The sequence below is a fragment of the Mesoplodon bidens genome (genome assembly GCF_964165515.1).
Source record: "Mesoplodon bidens genome assembly, chromosome: 4".
NCBI classification, from domain to species: domain Eukaryota; kingdom Metazoa; phylum Chordata; class Mammalia; order Artiodactyla; family Ziphiidae; genus Mesoplodon; species Mesoplodon bidens.
In genome coordinates this window covers 73,878,708-73,893,670 of record NC_138160.1, presented here as the reverse complement: position 1 = coordinate 73,893,670, position 14,963 = coordinate 73,878,708, and the positions used below count along the sequence as shown (strand labels likewise).

Sequence of the window (14,963 nt, the reverse complement as noted above, 5' to 3'; positions counted from 1 at the left end):
AACTCTGCACACTGGGTTCTTTGCTATTCACAAATGCTAGCAAAAGGTTTGGCAGTTCCCACTTAGGGAAGATGACCCCATGACCAGCCAGCACGTCAAGACCCATTGAAGACATTCCTTTCCAGGCCTGCTCCAAGGCAGACCCATTGAAGACATTCCTTTCCAGGCCTGCTCCAAGGCGCTGGAGCCTGCCAAGCACTGTGCATGCTCACAAAACCACAGCAGCTGAGCAAATTTCATTCAGCCCAACTTTTAATTACTTAGTAGCTTTAATTAGGTTTCAAAAAAATAAAATCCCACATCCTCAGATATAAAGCCAGTTATTCTTTGAAAATATAAAAACTCTATCAGCAGAGAAATACATATCTTTCATCATTTGCATAGGAATATACTCAAGAAGCCAAAAGATATCACTGTATCTTTTAATTATGACAAATATTACTTAAATATAACTTCATATCAGGAAATCTAAACACTTTGCCAAATTCCCAATGTGCTGTATTTTTAAACAGCCTTGAAAAACATGTCAGAATGTAGAGTCGTAGTGCTTCATTTTTCGAGTCAAATAACACTATAAATAAGGAGTTGTATACTACATATATTACAATTTTTTCTGAAATAAATTGGCATAATAATATTGCTTCTGATTTGGCGAGAACTAAACAACAAAATATTTTTAATTAGTATGGTATTAAAAGCATCATAAATCATTCAGTACCAGGGCAACTTTTATCTCTATTTAATTGAAATATAGAGAATTTTCATTTGAATTTGACATTAAAAGAAAATCGTAAATGGTATCACAATAAAGTGTTATTTTTTGTTGCAATATTTTATTGTAACTTACTGTAATCACAGTAGCATTCACTCATTCTTTCATTTTAGTTTTGTTAAAAATTTGCAAAATTGAGATTTTGACAAAATACGAGATTGTCACATTTATTTAATTAAATGTCTTAGAACACTGAATTGTAATTTGTTCATGCACAACTGAGATAATACAAGTATGCACTAGTTACTAATTGCATTAAAACATTTTAGTATAAATTTGAACTAATTTCTTTTGCTTGAAAAGAGAGGAACCATTAATTTCTGAAATTCTCTGCCCCATGGTTTATACTTTCTTGTGTACTGCCTTAACCCAAAGGAAAGAGAGAGAGAAAAAATACTTTAAAATTATATTTAGTTAATTTCAAAGATTTACATGATAAGGTTGAAAATGACTATTTTGAGAGAACATGAAGAATAGTCACTTATGAACTTGCAGAGGTATAATTTAAATCATTCTTTAGACATTTAGTTCAGAGCAGAAACTCACAGCTTAGCTAACAAAGTTTCTATAGATTGCTACCTCTTTGGTTAATAATTGCTGTTCATTTTTCTTTAGTTTGTTTTTAAGACTGTCCACTGATTTAATAAGTACTCAAATCTAACTTAAGGGAAAAAAGCACACAAGTGAAAAACTAATAATTTTCAGTTTACATTTCATTACATTTCACCAATTTTTTCATCATATGAAATATATTTCCTTAAGATTTAATGGAAAATATATATTAAAACCATAAGTCATTTAGACTGTGCATGTGTATTTGTGTTTGTGTGTGTGTGTGTTGTATTTGGTTTTTGCTTTTTTTTGTTGTTTGCTTATTTTGTTTTGTCTTAATTTTTATGTTAAGAAAAAGGAAGAAAACACAATGTGGTACTGAAAGCACACAAAATGAACAGCAGACATGCAACAGATTTGTTCCCTATACTCTGAATTTTTCTTCCACATAAAAATAAAAACAACTACTCATAAGGTTTATAAAATGTTTACACAATACATCAACATAGAAAAACCTACAAGAGACTGAGAGTAAAATTTGGAGAGGACCAGGGGTTACATAAAATAATTATTACTACTTCAGTCCTGATTAAAACGGTATAAAATAACACGTATTGATTCATCTACGAATTTTATTGTTTCTAAAATAAAAATTTTGCAAAGCCCTCAAGTCACATGTTAACCTTCTTTAATATGTATCAACTTTAATATAGAGACCTGTAGTAGATAACCTTAGTTTCAATTTTTTAAATTAACATCAGTTAAGCACAGTAGTTTTTTATTTTGAGAATTTTCTGAATCGCTGAAAAAAAATTTCTATTTGAGAGATTGTGATATTTTCTTGATATAAATTACTTACTGAGAAATGTTAACTAAATCCTTATTATTACTTAAAAATACCCCTTAAATTTTATTATTTTTTATTCTCTGGAAAATTAGTATTATTTAATGTTAAATTCCATGTAAAAAAGAGAATTTCATTATATGAAGATTAACATTTTCTTTTTACTCACTCAAAAAAGCTCTAATCCTCTTCCCTGATGAACATGAAGCCAGCAGAGATGTTTGCCTAAACTAACATTTTGGATTTGCTGCTGCCTATTTTTTGAACATAGCAACATATAATATAGCTATGCTTAAGATGTATCTAATACCTTCCATAAATTCTCTATGTAATGTTTCTTCATGATAAATAGCAGGGTAAGAGTTCACTTATGTTATAACAGTCTAACCAGAAGCCATCAACAAACAGCAGAAAAGTCAGAAGAAGGTCAGCATGACGTTATCTAGTTAGTTTTTTCTTTTTATTTTATGTGGAGGAAAGAATTAAAACAAGAAACAAAATTATTTCAGAGAATGTGAACATATAAATGTCACTAAACATTACCTAAATGGGTTATTACCTGTCTAGAGAAAGTGTTACCGTCTCATTCATTTCTGGTATGTCATCAGCTTTGACAGTAATGTTGATTGTTGTGTCACTTTGCCCAGATAAAAACACAACAGAGCCATTAAAGGGTCCTATATCATCCAGGGTCACTGCTTTTGAATTAAAGCCAGAGGGCTTCAAGCTCCAATAGACAGTAGCCTCGCCATCAGTTCCATCCCGATGTAAGGGAATGCATACCTTATAAAAAGAAAACAGAACAAGTTCTTCTGAAATACATGCTCACAAATTACATAAGCTTTTCAGTTAGTGCATACACTTGTTATATGAATATGTTTATGTATTGTGCATAGAGAAGTGAACAGTTAAAATGATATTAAAAGCACAATTGAACAAGCTTCTCTTTAAGTATGATGATAATTTCAGATCTGACTATTTTATATTAGTTTTTGCTAATCAAATTTCTCTACTAAATTTCCCCCACCCAAAAACACGCCTAACCTGGGATTTGTCTTAAAAAAAAGACTTCATTTTAAAAGCCAAAGAACCATGAAAACCACAGAACAATGGCTAAAGAATAAATTTACATCAGAGGTTCTCTGAAAAAAAGAATTAATTTAATATCACAATACAAACTGAAAAATAAGCTTTTGTGACTAAATCTGGGAAGTACACAGTGATGTCAAATGCATCCTAACGTGATAGGGGGCAAAATAAGAAAATAATAATACAAATAAGAAATGTTTCTAACCAACACAACAAATGCAGCAGAAACAAAATCAGATGCTCAAATCATGGCTCTGGGTTACCCTGGGCAAGTTACTTAACCTCTCTGACCTCAATTTCCACATGTGAAATGAAGCTAGTGGTTCCCTATTTTGCAAGTTCCTGGTGAAGATTAAAGTGTCTCTCCATAGCATGAGCTAAATAAATGGAAACTATTATAATAATTCTGAACCAAATTGTATTTGGTAGTTTTATTTAAGTGCAGCACATTTTAAATACGTATAAGAAAAGGATCACTGAAGATCATAATGAAGTTTTTTTTCAAACAAAGAATGTAAACAAATATTTAATAGTATATAATGCTATTCTTTTTAAGTGCCTAAAAAAGGTATCCTCTGCTCTTTGCCCTTGAACATAGGCCATCTTGAAAAACATGGAAGATATTTTCCTCACTAACCATTCTAATTTGGCTAGCAACGGTCAAGTCTGTAGACTAGCAAGCAAAGTAAGATTCTTAGAAAAGACAAAACAAAGTAAGAGAGGACGGGGCCCTTAAATCACCCCAAGAGGGTAGGCGTGGCCAGGCTGTAGATGGGGACAAAGAGAACAAAGGGAAATTCTCACTCTTTCTGCTGTTTCCCAGGATGGGAAGAATGCAGGTTTCACAGAGCCCAAAATTTTCCCTAGAAGCTAATTTTCCTCTAGGGAAAAATACGAAATGGTAAATGTACAGCTTTGTAAGATAAATGAATAAAAACCCATTCTTTCAGAAAAAACTGAACACTTTTTAGTTTTTAGAAGAAAAATATAAAAATATTATGAAAAATATAAAAAGCCAAAACCATCTTGAAATAGAGCTTCTCTGCCAATTCATAGAATCAAATATACAAAGGAAGTTGTGATCACCATATTTTGACATGAGGCTTTGATAACAAAAACAACTCTCCACATTCCTGATCTCAACTGCAACCCAGTTTAAACCAAATCTAAGTGTAAGAGACTTGGAGAGGGTTTTAGGGACAGACTGTGGCTCAGGGAATGGTAAGGTCAAAAACCAGAGGGGTCCCTATATAGATGGCAGGAAAATTCAACCACGGTGGGGGGAGGCACGGAGAGGTGCTGTATATGTGAGCATGTTTGTGTGTGTCTGTGTGTGTGTATCCAGAAATTTACATATATATGTAAATAAAATGATATATATATATATATATATATATATATATATAATTCCGAAGATTTGGCATCCACTACTTTACCACCATCACCTCCACCACCAAGTATAGGACGTCACCTGAATCCTGCCCAAGGCAAGCATGAGGAGTGCTCAGAAATAGAAAAGGTCAAGGATTCCTGTGGTACATATGACTTGGCCAATAAAAAAAAATTGTGTTTGGCTATTACTCTACCAAATGTCATACCACTAGCTGAACGCAGCCTCATCAAAATACCCTACTTTTGGGGCTTCCCTGGTGGCTCAGTGGTTGAGGGTCCGCCTGCCGATGCAGGGGACACGGGTTCGTGCCCTGGTCCGGGAAGATTCCCACATGCCATGGAGCGGCTAGGCCCGTGAGCCATGGCCGCAGAGCCTGCGCGTCCGGAGCCTGTGCTCCGCAACAGGAGAGGCCACAACAGTGAGAGCCCCGCCTACTGCAAAAAAAAAAAAAAAAATCCTACTTTTGCTGTGAGCAATTAATTCTAATTTTATTCTATCAAATATGGCAAAAGATGATGAAAAATCACACATTCACCAGTTACTTATGTCAAATTACATACTGAAGGCTTGCTGTAAATGGTGAAGCTTTTCAAGATCTGTTAACTCAATAAACTAACCCGACCTCCCCCTCAAAACAATAGTGTCTTTACATTATCTCAAACTCATTAGGCCCCATAAATAAGAAAAAGCCTACTTACCACTTCAGCAGCAAAATCTTCTGGTTCATGCAAAATGATTGGAAGATTGCTAATAAAGCCAATTTCTCCATTTGCAATGTCTGGAGTAACCACTAAAGAAATATTCCGGATTTTTCCAAATCTAGGACTTATGGGTGGGATTGGGGGAACTATATTCACCAACTCCAGATTTTCCAACTATAATAAACAAAAAAACCCATAAAAATGGAAAGAAAAGACATTTTTAAGAAAAATGTTAAAGTCTTAATTGCATGGACAAAAAAAATAAGCATGGGTAAGGCCACCAATAACTTGGCAACTTCCTTCTTCATTCACCATCTGATTCAACCTCCCACACTGGATTCTTGAGCTCTTTCTGATCCTCAATTATTATTATTCCCCAGGGTTCTTCCTAAGACCTTTATCTTATAATTTCATACCCTCTCCATAATAATCTCTGGATCCCTCCTTCAAATTCCAAATCTTTATAACCAACTGCCACTGAATATGACATAAATATCACAGAGACACCTTACAGATAGAATGTGCCAAAGAGAAATCACTATCTGTGCTCCATGTCCTCTTACCACTATTTTCACCAATACTACCATCCGCTTTTCCTCCTTGTTGCCTATACCCAACTACCTTGATGTAAAGCCAAATACTGGCGAGTTGCCCACATTTCCCTCCTCTCTTCCACTGACCCACACCTCCAATCAAATCACCCACTCCCCTTCTCTGCCAGAGAAAATTCACTATCAGAAGACCATTCAGAACTCCAAATGTGACTTAATATGTCTTTATGTTTAAAGAAATGTGACATATGTATAACATATAATGTCCCCGTGATTAATGAACATGACCTTCAGAGTAACTTTCACAGTTTCTCCTCATGTAGAATGGCCTCCTTCCATCATCTCACAAGTCAAAATGTACTCGCTCTTAAAGACTAGTTAAATATCCCTCTCTCCCATGAAGACTTCCTTGGATTCTCCAGCCCTCTTTCTTCTACCTCTTCCTGAACTTCTACTGCTACACTCACTAAACTTGGAAATTAACATTAAACTTCACATATTGCTTGCTTGTCAGCATTTTGTGTGTTCCAGACTTTTACTTCCCAACAGGACTATAGACCTCTTGTGTGTCTGTGTCCTTCTCAGTATTTTCCTGCAACATGACATTAAGTACAGCAGCTACACAATAGACTTGTTGATTTATCCCTACAAGACAAAATGAGCTCTATAAGAATCCTGATATATCAAAACTTTCAACATCTTAATATTCTAACTTTTCAAAATCCAACTTATCAATCCTCACAGTGTTCACGTGAGTGTAGGCATAGACAATCATTACAGGACTGCAAAAAGCATAGAGATTTTAAGTTAAAAAGCAACTGTGAACTTAACGGGGCATTATGGATTGCCCACTCTTCAGAGCCCTCTGTTAGGCTTTGTAATGTGGAAACAGTGACACTAAGTAACCACCTGTAGAGACTGGTGATTTAAGTTGATATTCCACAGGTGGACAAGGACTGTACTGATCCTGCACATATGCTCACATTTTGTGATGAACAATATACATTTTAAGGGTAAAAGTAAATGCCTTTTTAAATGTAACACACTTTGCTTTGAAAATAATATACAGGAGAAGAATATCAAAAATTCCATGATTGGTAAATATTCACTTGGGTAAAAGAAAAGAAATCAGACTGACCAATTTTGCTAAATACTGGTATGTGGACTAAGTCAAGTAAAATATAACATGTGGTTCTTTAGGATACTGCATTTACTTTATAAAATATATCAAACATAAAGATACATAGTTAAAACCACATAACTGTCATTCCTTCTAGAGAAAAAGAATATACATACCCATATATATGTATTTATCTTTAAAAATAGCACAAGAAATTAAAAATAAAAATATATATTTGAATGGCATATAAATATAAAGTGTGCATTGGATGGAGGTGAAGACTTTTTAAGATACACTGGTCTTGTGTGAGTTAGCATGTGTTTGTGAATGAACACTCTCATTCCCACACATTCACAAAGAGTTAAACTGATAATACTGTTGAATATATCAAGGAAAATAATGACTTATTTTTACTTCAAAACTTTTCAAAAAGAAAGGAAGAAAATTCATATTCTACTTACATTTATCAAAACAGTTACAGAATTAATTCTAAGTATAGTATTTTTAGAAAATATAGAGAAAGAAGATATAGAAGGCTACGGAATGAACTGATCAAAAGAAAAACGCTAATTTTCCATGGCTTATTTCCTAGTCTCTAAGCCTTTTTGTCTGGGTTCCTTAAGCATCTGCTAAATCAAACTACTCCATTCATAAAGAGTCGTTCTTTGCTTCCAGACAGTTTGCAACTGAGACAGCACATTAGTAACCCCATGCCTGCCAAAAACAGTATCTCAGACTAACGTATTTTAGCTGAGAGGGTTACTGAAGAATGAGGAGCTCATGTCTCAGATTCTCCTTTCTTCAGCCTCATTCAGCTTTCCATGCGGAGTCTGATGCCTCCTATTCTTGAGTTGCTCATCCATTACGTACTATACAAACTACACAACCTTCTAATTCCAACTAGCCTTCCAGAACCTACAGCTGTTTTGAACTTTAAGGAATTGTGTCGGTGACTAATAATGACCTTTTGTCCTAAAGTGTTAAATTGACTGTCTGCACTGTAAGACCTTTGTTTTTCAACTGAATACAGAGATAGATAAAAAATTGAGTCTGGAATTAGCAGTGCAAACAGATTTCTAACCCGGGATCACCAAAATTCAGACATTACATGCTTCTTCAAGCTTTTCCTTTCTTTTCAAGTGTTGACTAAAATAAATTCTGTCATATTCATATAGAATACTGAAATTAAAAAGCTAGAATAATATCTGACCGATTGAAGGTTCTTAATAAAGTTTTGTTTACAAAAGGATTCTCTGCAGCTACCTGGATAGAGATACTGGATATTTTCAAGAGACTAAAAGTTTAATATAAAGGTTACTAATATTGGCCTAGATATAGGGGGTCTCTATCCACAGTAAAAACTGGTTTTGAGGCAGAGTAAAAAAAGATATCAGAAATGGAAAACAGAAAAGCTCTCTACAACTCAAAATCAACCCTTCTGCATCATCAGTTCTCAAACTCATGTCATGTCACTGCAACTACTACAGGAATTCCAGGATGCCCAGGCCTCCATGAAGCAAAAGCAACTGTGTGAAACCTTTGCTTCATTTCACTTGTTTTAATAATTTGTTTCTCATATGAGTTTTGACCTATGCAGGATAGGAGACAGACGGCAGGAGAACTGAATACTGAGGTTCTAGGGACAAAAAACCTTAAACATATATGCTATGAATTGAATGTTTGTATCCCCAAACCCAGAATTCACATGTTGAAACCCTAATGCCCAATTTGATGGTATTTGGAGATGGGACCTTTGAGAGGTGATCAGGTCATGAGGGTAGATCTCTCATGATAGATCAGTGCCCTTATAAGGAGAGACACCAAAGAGCTTGCATCCTCTCTCTCTCTCTCCACCATGTGAGGACAAAAAGCAAAAAGACATCAGTCTGAAAACCAGGAAGAGGGCTCTCCCCAAAACCCCACCATGCCGGCATTCTGATCTCAGACTTCCCAGACTCCAGAACTGTGAGAAGTAAATGTCTGTTGTTTAAGCCACCCAGTCTGTGGTAGTCTTTACAGCAGCCCGAACTGACCAAGACAATGTCTACTAATAAGAATGCTCTGAATACAGAGGACACCAACCTCAGAAAAGGCAAAGGAGAGCGCTGATGCCAAAAAAAAAAAAAAAAAAAAAAAAACCACACGAAAACCCACAATAAATTCTGACACTCCTCTCAACAAGTTATTTAAATCTCCCAGAGGCACCTGAGAATTCCTAAGTTTGGGAAATGCTACCCTAATTGCAAACTGGTGAAATTAGTATGTATTTCCATATATTAAAAGGACCAACGTTAAAAAGTAAGTTATGCCATGTTTTTTAGAAGGTCAAACTTAAAACTTTCTAAAATTTTCTAAATATCTCTCTAAATGTGCTCTGGTGGCAGCATTCTAATTGCCTTAACTTTTTGCTCAATGGGGTCAGGGCCATGGGCTTGACCACTTGCTCAATTCCACTTCACAGACCCAGATCCCCCACCATCTGGCCAGTCATCTCATAAGAGCATTCCACAAGCTGCAGGGGGGAACGGAAACAACTGTGAATGACACCATGTTCTGTTCACCCATCACCCCAAGAAGAGAATTCAAGGGTCCTCCAAAAAAGTGGGTTATCCTCATAGATAGAAGGATGCATCATATCATAATTTCCCCATTTTGAGGAGACACAACAGAATAATAATAATAGTTATAATAATAAAGGTGAAAAGCATATCTCCCACTACAAAGCTTTTGGAATGTTGACAAAAGGTCTCCCTATATGTAGACATATTGCAAAAAGGCATCCCTACGTACCGACAAATCATATATCCCCATAACGGGCCACTCACTAGACACCTCCACTAGGAGTCTGCAATTAATGCACAAACCATACAAGCGTGAGCAGTGACTTAGCCCAAAAAAAAGACAAAAGTCTTCAAAATAAAAGGGCCCACCCCACCAAGTGCTAAGCAAGGTACGACACAGCCCTGAGAAATTCAGAATGCCAAGATTTTTAAAAAAAGCTTTCAGAGATAAAGAGCAAGTTAACCTAAAGGTAAGTGATTTCTTTCCCCTCAAATTTCTTATCAGCAACTCTGGAAGCTAAAAGGCAATACCTTTTAAGTTCTGAAGAAGAAGTTATTTTAATCTAGAAATTCTATGAAGCCAGTTATCAACGTATGAAATTTCATTTTCAGTTGCTCAAAGACTCAAAAAGTTTACCTTGCACATACTTTTTCTGCACATGTATTTGAGGATAGATATATTTCAACAAAACTAAAACACAATCCAAGAAGTAAAAGGCAAGAAATCAAGAAAATTGAGGATTTCAGTAAAAAACAGTCCCAAGTAGCAGGTGTGAAGCAAGTGAAGAAAGCAGTTGGTACAGCTAAACTCAGCATTCAACACATCTAAGACAGCTGGAAGACCTAATTTGGTAAGAATGGCATATAAAAAGGAGCAGGGCTTCCCCGGTGGTGCAGTGGTTAAGAATCCGCCTGCCAATGCAGGGGACACCGGTTTGAGCCCTGGCCTGGGAAGATCCCACATGCCACAGAGCAACTAAGCCCGTGTGCCACAACTACCGAGCCTGCGCTCTAGAGCCCGCGAGCCACAAGTACTACTGAAGCCCGTGTGCCTAGAGCGCGTGCTCCACAACAAGAGAAGCTACCGCAATGAGAAGCCCACACACCACAAGGAAGAGTAGCCCCCGCTCGCCGCAACTAGAGAAAGCCCACGTGCAGCAACGAAGACCCAGTGAAGCCAAAAATAAATAAATAAATTAAAAGGGGCAATTAGAAACTCCAGAGAAAGCAATAATAAAGTATAAAACAAAGTCTAGGCAAAAATATGAAACAAATTTAAATACAGCATTATTCAAAGAAATTAATGGAATATGAGATTTCATTTGATATATATTTCAGTTAGCAAAATGTATGGTGACATAGATCATACATTCTTTCTTTACTGATCTATTCATACTACCTGATTCTGCATTAAATTTATTTACATAACCAAAATTTGATAAGCACCCTTTATTATTTTCTAATTTTCAAAATCAACCAATACCAACCATATGGAAAATATAACCATAGTATCATAAATAAGTACAGATGTTTCAAACTTTGGCAATAAAAATATGCTCTGGTTAATAAAAGTTAAGAAATAAAAGAGATAAGATGGAAAAATATAGGGCCCTTATTTCTTCTTCTTAAGTAGAGAGAAGTCCATAGATTCTATCTACAGTTAATAAATTTTTTAGTATACTATTTAAAGTTATCTACACAATTTCTCTCATATTGCTTTTTTTATTTCTGGAATGCTTTCCCTGCAGCATCCATCATGAAAAACATATTTATTCTACAAACTATATTCCTATGTCACATTTTCCTAAATCAACTCAAAAGAATGGCTCACTCTCTCCTGGCCCTCCCCGACTCAGAGTTCATGAATTTCTCCATCACATCATCCATTATATTCTGACCTACATTTCATGTCTGATCTACTTTTATTATCACGATTAAAACAGACTTTAGTATAATCCTTGTTTTATTCATCCTTATATGCGTTAAGGGGAGACAGGCTCTCTTTGGACTCCCTACATAACTTCTAGTAAGCAACAGAATCCAAAATATAAATGAGGGCAAAATAATGACTACTTAACTCTCTCACTCAGATAAGCACACTTGTAGTTTAAGCAAAGTTGAGATTATTTTAATCATTCAAGTACCTGTACTAGGAAGTGGGCCCCATTTTGAAGGAATGCATCATTTCTTAGTGGTAATTTTATAGTGACTTGGGTTTTTTGTTCTGGAAAAATGAGGCTGCTTCTCCTGGATATATTTAAGATGCCATCTTTTGCTCGCAAAGGGTCCACATCTCCAGCAGGAATATAAAGTGCAGAATAAAACATATTCACATCTCCTTTAGTTCCTCCTTGTCTTTTAAAACTCAAGGATAAATACCGTTCACCTGGGCTACTTTCAATCTTCTGGTTTTCCATAGGAAAAAATGTTATTAGGCCATAAACATCATCACTATCCTGAATGTAGAACAAAAGCTGCAGATAAAAGAATAAAATATTAAAGTGCAGAATTCTCACATCTGAGATTGCCAAATGGTTTATTTTCTAGGCTATTTTGAATTTTAATATTTATTTATGTATCACATCTAAAATGATTACTCTCATAGGTAATAGAGTAAAAGATGAATCAAAAACACATTTGAAAACTTTGTGGAATTTTTTTAAGAGCAAACTTTTTATTTACAGAGGGACAACCTTCAGCAAGGGAAGTAACCACCATTTCTAAAACCAGTGCTCTTCCTGTCACATCAAACTAAACATAAATGTGCTCTGTATGGTCAAATTCTTCAGCTGTTCTATGACACAGAAATATTCCCACAAGTAAAGCATAATAAGAGATCTACCTCTGCTGGTTCGCTCACTTCTGCACCTCCTCGTATTGTATGAGGGAGAATCTTAAGTAGGTAAGCTTCTGCCTCTTCTGGAAGATCATCATCAACCACAGTAAGAGGAACTGATGCCAGCATCTGCCCTTGTGCAAAATGGAGAACTCCAGAACTTGGTCTGATATCTGCTGCTACCGGTGAGGGATCACTGCTATTCCGTGTCAATACCCAGTTCACAGAAATATTCCCATGAGTGCCACCATTTCTAACCACTGTAATTTCTTCAAATCTAGAATTTAAAAAAAATATATATGGTCATATAATACACTCTATTTCCCTTGAAATGAGCATTTTCAATGTCAAGTTGGCCACCAGACACTGGTAAAAGCAGAATCCAAATCATAAAGAGTGACTGTTTTTAATATGAAGGAGTTGATATGTAGATGTGCCCTAGGAAACTACCATAATGTGAATTAACTTGCATATTTAAATATGTGATTTAAATATCACTCCCAAAATAGAAAAAAAACAGTGAAACCATGGTCAAGGAAATGACACATACACTTAACAGTTCAGCACTGTGTCCAACACCACAAATATTAAGTCTTGGAATAATATATTAAAATAATTGTAAACACTCTATGACATAAATCACAGCAAGATCCTTTTTGACCCACCTCCTAGAGAAATGGAAATAAAGACAAAAATAAACACATGGGACCTAATGAAACTTAAAAGCTTTTGCACAGCAAAGGAAACCATAAACAAGACCAAAAGACAACCCTCAGAATGGGAGAAAATAGTTGCAAATGAAACAACTGACAAAGGATTAATCTCCAAAATTTATAAGCAGCTCATACAGCTCAATAACAAAAAAACAAACAACCCAATCCAAAAATGGGCAGAAGACCTAAATAGACATTTCTCCACAGAAGATATACAGACTTCCAACAAACACATGAAAGGATGCTCAACATCTTTACTCATTAGAGAAATGCAAATCAAAACTACAATGAGATATCATCTCACACCAGTCAGAATGGCCATCATCAAAAAATCTAGAAACAATAAATGCTGGAGAGGATGTGGAAAAAAAGGAACACTCTTGCACTGCTGGTGGGAATGTGAATTGGTACAGCCACTATGGAGAACGGTATGGAGGTTCCTTAAAAAACTACAAATGGAACTACCATATGACCCAGCAATCCCACTACTGGGCATATACCCTGAGAAAACCATAATTCAAAAAGAGACATGTACCAAAATGTTCATAGCAGCCCTATTTACAATAGCCCGGAGATGGAAACAACCTAAGTGTCCATCATCAGATGAATGGGTAAAGAAGATGTGGCACATATATACAATGGAATATTACTCAGCCATAAAAAGAAATGAAATTGAGCTATTTGTAATGAGGTGGATGGACCTAGAGTCTGTCATACAGAGTGAAGTAAGTCAAAAAGAGAAAGACAAATACTGTATGCTGACACATATATATGGAATTTAAGAAAAAAAAAATGTCATGAAGAACATAGGGGTAAGACAGGAATAAAGACACAGACCTACTAGAGAATGGACTTGAGGATATGGGGAGGGGGAAGGGTAAGCTGTGACAAAGTGAAAGAGCGGCATGGACATATATACACTACCAAACGTAAGGTAGATAGCTAGTGGGAAGCAGCCGCATAGCACAGGGAGATCAGCTCGATGCTTTGTGACCGCCTGGAGGGGTGGGATAGGGAGGGTGGGAGGGAGACGCAAAAGGGAGTGGATATGGGAACATATGTATATGTATAACTGATTAAATTTGTTATAAAGCAAAAAAATAATAATAATAATAATAATTGTAGCAATACAACATTTAAAATAAATCCTACCTTGATGTTGTATCTTCATCAATTATAACTGTCTTTTCAAACAAGATACTGCTGAATGAGAGGACACCATAAGGTTTGTCGTTTGGCTTAATGGTGACTTGTACAACAGAAGGGACTAATAGCACAGCATCTCCCTGTAAGGTATCTTTTAGTAACATAACATGAAATGATTCAGCAATCTCTGGTATGGCATCATCAACTATTTGAAATTTCAGGTGTGATTCATAAATAAAAGGTGGAAAAACAATAGTTGTGTTTGGCTGAAGATCAATGAAGTCTAAATTTTGCTGGGCATGTGCTGTTGAATTCCCAGTTATAACAACATAACTGATCGAAATTTCATATTCATCAGATCCAATCATATTTCCCTTGTCATCTTTTCCACGAACCACTGGAATTGTGAGTATGTGGTCTTCCTCAGGTACCAAATAAACACTCTGAATGAATCTCACAGGACTGTCATTTTTCTTAATGATGATCTCAACTGAGCTCCTGGAGGTGTTGATCTCAGCTCCTCCTTCTACACTTTTCAGCTGAATCAAAAATATTTCATCATTTTCTGGTACCTGTCAGAGAAATAAAAACAGTGGTAAAACATCAATAACCAAAACACCTGCAAAAAAACCAAAGTGTGAAAAGTCCCTCTGTTTCAATGCAATTACATAGAAATAAAAAAATC

At 35.7% G+C, this 14,963-nt stretch overlaps 1 protein-coding gene across 1 annotated transcript in view; it reads right to left on the bottom strand.

Annotated features, from left to right (window-relative positions):
• Positions 1-14,963, bottom strand: part of ADGRV1 (adhesion G protein-coupled receptor V1) — a gene marked incomplete at its 5' end in the record, with an annotated part of 521,373 nt that overhangs the window by 495,898 nt on the left and 10,512 nt on the right. The window contains 5 exons of the mRNA XM_081231559.1: positions 2,728-2,951; positions 5,349-5,525; positions 11,728-12,057; positions 12,426-12,696; positions 14,285-14,850. Coding sequence (XP_081087685.1) covers positions 2,728-2,951; positions 5,349-5,525; positions 11,728-12,057; positions 12,426-12,696; positions 14,285-14,850 — 1,568 coding nt within the window. The remainder of the gene's footprint in view (positions 1-2,727; positions 2,952-5,348; positions 5,526-11,727; positions 12,058-12,425; positions 12,697-14,284; positions 14,851-14,963) is intronic.